The sequence below is a fragment of the Phalaenopsis equestris genome, unplaced genomic scaffold (genome assembly GCF_001263595.1).
Source record: "Phalaenopsis equestris unplaced genomic scaffold, ASM126359v1 Scaffold000123, whole genome shotgun sequence".
NCBI lineage: Eukaryota > Viridiplantae > Streptophyta > Magnoliopsida > Asparagales > Orchidaceae > Phalaenopsis > Phalaenopsis equestris.
Genome location: NW_018164565.1, coordinates 1,277,791 through 1,285,740, shown reverse-complemented (window position 1 = coordinate 1,285,740; position 7,950 = coordinate 1,277,791). Strand labels below are relative to the sequence as shown.

General features: G+C 29.9%; 1 protein-coding gene across 2 annotated transcripts in view; it reads right to left on the bottom strand.

Moving 5' to 3' along the window:
- Positions 1-7,950, bottom strand: part of LOC110021161 (protein PIR) — a 253,053-nt gene that overhangs the window by 58,398 nt on the left and 186,705 nt on the right. Inside the window, exons 27-29 of one of the 2 annotated variants that reach the window (XR_002293618.1) lie at positions 5,780-5,907; positions 2,619-2,711; positions 2,131-2,209 (exon numbers count right to left, since the gene is read on the bottom strand). Coding sequence is in view for 1 of the 2 variants with exons in the window: in XM_020719544.1 (XP_020575203.1) it covers positions 2,005-2,209; positions 5,780-5,907 (333 nt within the window). In the remaining variant the exon portion in view is untranslated. Of the gene's footprint in view, positions 1-2,004; positions 2,210-2,618; positions 2,712-5,779; positions 5,908-7,950 lie in introns of those variants that run through there. The other variant, XM_020719544.1, reaches the window with a different exon arrangement.

Sequence of the window (7,950 nt, the reverse complement as noted above, 5' to 3'; positions counted from 1 at the left end):
AAACGGTTGTCTCAAATCTCTTAGTTTGCTGGATTGGGTCTTTCGCCGAGGTCTACACTTATCTTTCAGGAGGGTGTAGTATTCGCGGTATCAGACACGATTATGCAAATTATTAGACGAATGAGATCCATTTGGTCACATTTTTCGAAAATTAAAACATGCCACTTTCAAAACCTGAACTATATATCTATTTTATTAAATTAAATTTCAAAAATTATTTTCATATCCATATTTTCAAATCATCATCGAAAAGGTTGACCGACAATCCTGACCTTAGAAATCCTTTATTTAATTCATTAGACATTATACACGAGGACCCTTTGGTGAAAGACCAATCTCTATTATTCAAATTTGTTCTCAAAACTTCGATTTGGGTTCAGCTCCTCAAGAGATAATGATTGATCTTTTTGCTTCTCCTAACTCATTGGTGTTGATCACTTCATCTACTGCTGAAATTATCTCCGACAATTCTATGCAAGTTCTTGAAATAGCCCAACCTTTTTCCTTTGATGAAAGAAATTATGAATATTTGTTACAACATTATTCTAATTATGATTACAACTTTAGAGTATCGGCTCTTTAGAGGATAAACTATTTCATGTTCTTTATGACAGAAGGGCCAAATATCAAAAGAAAATTTATCATCACACTCCTATCTTTACAAGGCATCAAGCTAGAAAATTAAAATGATTTTTGTACCTCTTTATTCACATAGTTAGTACTTTTTGTTTTGCTTTGACATTTTCTGTTAAGTGGCTTAGATGTACTCATATCATTATTTGGTTAAGAAAACTTCATGTCTTGATCTATGTTCAAACATGCTTATTTAGTGGATCATTCTCATATCTTCTTCAATTGATAAACTACTACAAAAATTTAAATGAGGTTTTACAAGTTGTTTGAAATTAGAAAGAATAGTGGGAAGCATTATCTCATTATTTTCTTCTTGGCCGGACAATCATATCAAAAACAATTTCATGGATCTCTATGATTTATTTTCTTTGCCTCTATTTAAATTATTTGGAAGGAAAATTGTTAAATGTTTTGCAAAAATAACTAAAAATAAGAAGGTGCTCTAATTTGATATTATCTCTTGTTTACTTAGAGATCTTCAGTGCTGCCTGCAAAAACAGTTTCCATTAGAGACTGAGAAACCAATTGATCTATATTTGGCTATAATGACCTATTTTAAGTTGTATTTTTGCACTTCCTTACTTTATTGCAATTAGGTTTACCTTTTATCTTTTCAATTTTTTTTAATTAGTGATTCTCCTTGAATAATAATAATAATAATAATGATAATAGTAATAATAAACTTTACATTCAATCACCAAAAATCCAAATTTCAAATGAAGTGCCATGTGGCACATCCTGAATCTAGATCAAAAGATTATGAACGGGAGATGCTTCTTTTGCATCTAAAAGAAACAACACATACACATAAAGTAAGCACTAAATAAAATAAAAGACTATAAATCTACTGCAAAAATGCAGTATTTGTCGATGACAATGTGTAACAGGATGACTTGGAGATACGATGAACATATAAGTTTGTTCAAATAAAATACTTATAAAGCACAAACATCATTAACTTTTACTATTACAATTAAACTACATTTATGACAGTCAAATAATCTACAAGAAATCTCAAGTAATAGATGTTTCAGTAGTTCTGTAAAATGTAAATGATGTTTAACTGTAATATTAACATATAGCAAGCCCTGATTAATGGCCGTAAAGAAAAAAAATAAAAACAAAACTTATGGGCACATTTACATACATAGCACATAAATTCTCATGTATTTGCATGCATGCATGCCTAAACTTTCACATTTAGGTATATAGCACTCAAATCTTTAATATCACATTAAAAATAGCGCTATTACCACTTTTTAAAAGTGTAATGTACATTTCATGCATAGTTTTAAAACATCAAAGCACAATATATGTAAGTATGAAAGCTTAGGCGAGTGATATGTACAAAATTTCCAAGACTTTGCTTACCAGCAGCTTCCGCTTGCTTTGACATGACGTGGAAGGAATTTGGATTTTGACATGTTTCGTTTGATACAATTGCTGCTTTAGCAGATTTGAACAAACTCACAAGAGGACTATCGCCACTATCAACCTCTCTTAGTTGTCCATCACTTCCAATGGTCAACCCCAACCATGGTGCCGTTTGAATGAATTGCATGGTATCTGTTTCCCTCTGCAACAAATGTCACAACAATGTCTTCTCAAAAATATACATGAGACATTTACATACATACCACCCAATATATAACACTTAACTTTTTTTTTACATTTATACCATCCAAATCATTCACATCACATAAAAAATATCACTTTTTAAATTTTAAAAAGAGAAATACACCTTTCATGAATAGGGAAGGTCTTATATATGTAAATATTAAAGTATAGGCGTTAGATATGTAAATACATAGGAATTGGGTGGTATGCATGTAAATCTTCCAATATATAATGGAATGAATATATGAACCATAGAGACAGAAGGAAAGTCATTTGCATAAAGCAAGGTGAAAGAGATTATCATTACTCGTATAATTAGGATTGAATTTATAAAAACTTATGCAACAGTGATCTGGTGTCAATCCTACCTATGCAAGACTTGCTAAACAAGGTTTCAATAAATAATTGTAGTTCAATCCATCATTCGATAAATACCTCAAAGGTCAATTTAGTCTCCTTGTCTGCAAAATTTTGTAACTAGTTAATCAAAGGAGTACAAATCAAGCAACTACAAATAGTTTGAAAAAAAATTAAAATACAACAATAAGGAAAGAAATAATCTGATGAAAGAGGATAACCTCAGGAGACTTGGAGTGAATTAAATATTTTATTTCTATTTATACCTCTTTTAACAAAGAGAATTTGAAACCTGTTTTACATTTGAATTTCACCACTATAAATGCAATTATGTAAGCATCAAAATCATCAAATGGTGAAGCTACCGTTCTAAATATCCTAATTGTTTAAGGATTAGATCTAGCAAAATGAAGAGGAAAATGCAAAGTCGGTGGAGGACGACAAATAAAGAGGTCCCGCTATTGTCTAGTCAAATTGAATTTCTACTTACCATAGGTCGATCGTGTTCTTTTGCAGAACTTCCTCCCTAGGTCGATCGTGTTCTTTTGAGGTATGGTAGGAGAATTTGGAGAGGACAATACAAATAGTGATTTCAGCTTGGAAGGACAAACTGATGAAGCATGCAAGTGAGGGAGAAAATCCATTCGAGAACTTGAAGGTAAATGTTAAATAATTTATTTAATTAATGTTTTACGATTTATTTATATAAATATAATAATTAAGTATTAAATTTGATTCATGTTAGTTACAATTAGAAAATCAAGGGGGAACATATTTCATATTGTTGATCCAGGAGCTTTGAAGTAGTAAACCTTAGAGTTTAACATTCAAAAGTAGTTTGTTTAAATTATTGTTATTTAATATTAATATAAATTTAAGGAGTAAACTCACAATTTAAATGAGGGAATTGAACTATATCTCAGTAATAAATGATGAATTTATTAAATGTAATATTTTATATAATAGGTGCTAATTTGAGGAGCCACCGGAAGTGAAGGACAAGAAAATCATTTAGAATCAATATGAGTAATTATATTCATGAATTTGAGTAATGTTTATCATTTTTATGTATATTTGACGTCATCTATGATCTATTCCAGTGATATGTAGATTATAATAGAATTTTCATATCGTTAGGAAAAAGATGCATGTTAAATAATTGCACAATGAAATTAAATCACAAAGAATTCTTCATATGGTTAGTTCTGATACATGCATGTTAATGTTGTTGTCATAATAGTTGCATAATGTGTTAATTTATGAAGATATTAGATTACTAAACGATGTTTATATTCTAATAAAGATGTATATGTTAGCTCATTGTCCAACTAGATGTATATGTCAGATTATGACTTGACCCTTATTTGACCTTTAGATTATGATTTAGATTATCATATGACCTTGGATTTTATTAGAGTTGCATGATTTTTAGTAAATAAATACAAGTCTCACATGAAAGTATTGTATGCTTTGAATGATGAAATAAAATATGATATACATTTAAGCTTGTATGTGCATGTTCAGAGGAGTTCACCCCCTAATGGTGGCACAAGCAGAGAACACCAGTGTACCCGTGTAAGTAAAGATTTTTCTACCACCCCAGAAAATTTTGATAGTTCACTAATCGCTGTGCCGACGGAGCTATCAGCCAAGGGTGTGTTATTGTTTGATTGTGTTCCTCAAAAAAGACATATATGTGTATGTAAAAAGTATAAAATAAAAGTAAAGTTAAAGTTAATGCATATAAAAAATTAGAGTATTTTCGTTTAAAAAAAGTCATTAATGTATGCATTAGTATATTAAAAAATTTCATTTGCAAGATTAACATAGTAAAAGATTTCTTATAGAGATATAAAAACTAGCATGCATATTGATTTATTTTCTTTGGACTACTGTAGCTTAGAAGTATGATTACTCTTGGGTTATTTTTAAATAACTAATTATGTTGTTTTAACATTTTTCAAGTTTTAAGCTTCTGATTAAAATTAATAGAAGAGGAACAATTGTGTACGGAAGCGAGAACAACAATAAAAAATGTACAAATTTCTAATTGTAAATTAAACTTACTTTTTTTAGCGGCTCTTTCATGAATATTTGATTATTTAACTGTTATTGATAGAAATTAAAAACCAGAAAAAGTATTTTTCATTGACCGATCGCCTGTTCCCGTTTTGATTAATTCCAAGCCCCGAGGCCCAGTCGTGATATATTGATTAGCAGATAAGCATACTATCACATAGAGAGAATATATGTTTGGACAAATGAAAATAAAAATACTTCGTATGTATGGCTTGCATGTGCATGATGATATTTTCCCCCCAACGGTACTGACTTAGGATGAAAATTTACCTGCACATAAATATTTTAATACCATCTCAGACATACATGTAATTTAGATTACGAACTGCTATACCGAAAAAAATATATCGACTAAGGGTGATTAGGTTCATTTTCACCTCCGACAATAGTAGAGACTTGTTCTGCGCCCCATTATACCAACGAGATATGTATCAGCCAAAGGCATGTTAGGTTATGTTCAGAATGTGCTCATGAGATGAATGTATAAGTGTAAAAAATATGAAGTACTATAACTAAAAGGCTAAACTTTGAAAAATAAATAAATGCTAATACATATAAAAAATTTGTATTTCTTTGATGAACAAGTAACATTAATATTATTTATTAATGTTATTTATACTTTAATGAACAAGTAGCATTTAATACTTTATATTACCTGTACTAGATCTTTTTAAGATTGTGGTGAGAGAATTATGATACAATGTGATCATGCTCAATCTTTTGTATGAATTCAACCTTTAGCGATGCAATAAATCCCTTGAAAGATCTACTAAAAGATTTATTAATTGCTATGGCTGTTCAATAATTTGATTTTTTATGGAGTTTGGAATCTCCTTTTCTTTTGCATCATTAATGAGTAGATGGTGAACATCTAAAAACTTATTTTATTATATACTTGAGTTCAGTATTATTCTCCAATATCGTTGAGTGTTCCAGGATTATTTATTAATTTTTTGCAGTAATTATACCTCCTGAAAATTTCTATTAATTATCTAACATAAATCTACCAAGGTTTGACAAAATTCTATACCTATTATAGAGAAAACCGAACGCCAATAAAAAAAGTCCAAATGAATAATTTGATGTTTATTACCAGTACAATATCAAGAAGGCTCGTCCAATAGAGTGCGCTTCCCACCTCCTTCAAACTTTGCAGCACTTCAGCTTTAAGTTCAGATTTAGTTCCCCAGGTCAGGAGTTCATGAATTATCTTTTGGGAACCTGGATACAAGAAGAAAACAGAAAAAATTGTTACATAGCGAACCAATTTAAAAGAACATAGCAAGGATAGTGTACCATGCTTTCGGATTTGTATACTGCTTGAATACATATTAATCAGATGCCAAGAAGAAAAATAAAGAACAAAAAGATCTAATCTGGCAATGTCCGCAAGAAATGGCACTACAAAGACTAAAAAACAAAACTGAAAGCCATAATTTTAGGAAATCCACCATAAAAAACAAATGAAAGCTTTCCATTCTAGCATTTCATTATAAGGACTTGGTTGGGTACCTACCTACTTCTGTCCAGCCAGCATCCTTTCCGGACAACAATCTATAACATGTGAATTGAAGCAAGAAAAAAAAAAAAATAATAATAATAATAATAATATGAAAGAAAGGTAAAATTATTTAATCTGGCAATGTCCGCAAGAAATGGCACTAAAAAGACTAAAAAACAAAACTGACAAAACTGAAAGCCATAATTTTAGGAAATCCACCATAAAAAACAAATGAAAGCTTTCCATTCTAGCATTTCATTATAAGGACTTGGTTGGGTACCTACCTACTTCTGTCCAGCCAGCATCCTTTCCGGACAACAATCTATAACATGTGAATTGAAGCAAGAAAAAAAAAAAAATAATAATAATAATAATAATATGAAAGAAAGGTAAAATTATTTTGATCTCCAATAACTACTTCCTATCAATGGTAACCAAGCATGATGAAAATACAGACTATAGAGACGGAAATAGTGCGAATTGGATTCAAAATGCCTCACCAATATTAACATTGCATAAGCATCATTTGCTTGCAAAACAGACTATGCCGATCTGCCGAAAACATTGAAATTATCTAGGGATGACACCTATATCATTTAAATCCTTGCAAAAAAGAAAATGTTAATAAAAATGGAGACATAGAAGTGACAAGGAAATGAGTGAGGAAATATCGATATAAACAAATAATTTATTTTTGCTTTTATTAAAAAATAATATAAATTTAATTATAATAATAATAATAATATTATTATTATTATTATTATTATTATCATTATTATTATTATTAAGAAAAATTAAATCAAAATCTTTGCCAAATCCGATCTTATCTCACCATCTAGCCAACACTATACTCGCCCATCTTGTCCTATGTGTAGGCGCGCGCGTACACACATGCGTGCATACATGTATGGTCCATAACACACACACTCTCTCTCTCTCTCTCTCTCTCTCTCTCTCTCTTACACACAAACACAGACACACGAATACATGCATCAATGTATGGGTCCATTGTGTTTGCATGAAAGTTTATAAACAGTTTTTCTCGCCTCATCAAGAAAAAGATGTGCAGGCTCTTATTTTGACGAGAACGGACTTTGGCTGCCACAATGCCAAGAAAGATACGCATAAAGCATTTTCCTAACACGCCATGAAAGGCATGCAACACATACATATTTGGGCGACTATAGTGTAATTACATTAACAATATTTTTCATATTTAACTAACTTGCACTAATTTGATGACATCTTCTATAAATGTTTATCTTTTTCACTTATTTTTTAGCCCAGGACTTAAATATGAAAATATTAGTTTAAATCTTAATGAGTTTTCAACAACTTAGTGAACACTCATATCCTTTAAATTATGGCAACTTAATAAAAAAATAATATTTATTCTTAACAAATACAAAAAATAAATATAAAATCATTTGACTGTTCATTTATTCAAAGATGATCACTAAAAAAAAATTGAATTATTCTATCATACTACAGCATATATTTTTGGGACATTTACATCCTTACCACCCAATTCTAATGCGTTTACATATCTAACACCTAAACTTTAATTTTTTATATTTATACCACAAAAACCTATCATATTACCTAAAAGAATACCATTATTTTAATATATAAAAAGTGAAATACACCATTCCATGCAAAGGGAAGGTGGCAAGCATGAAAAAATTGATGTTTAAATGTTAGATATATGTAAATACAAATAAATTGAGTGGTACACATGTAAATTTTACATTATTTTTTCATCA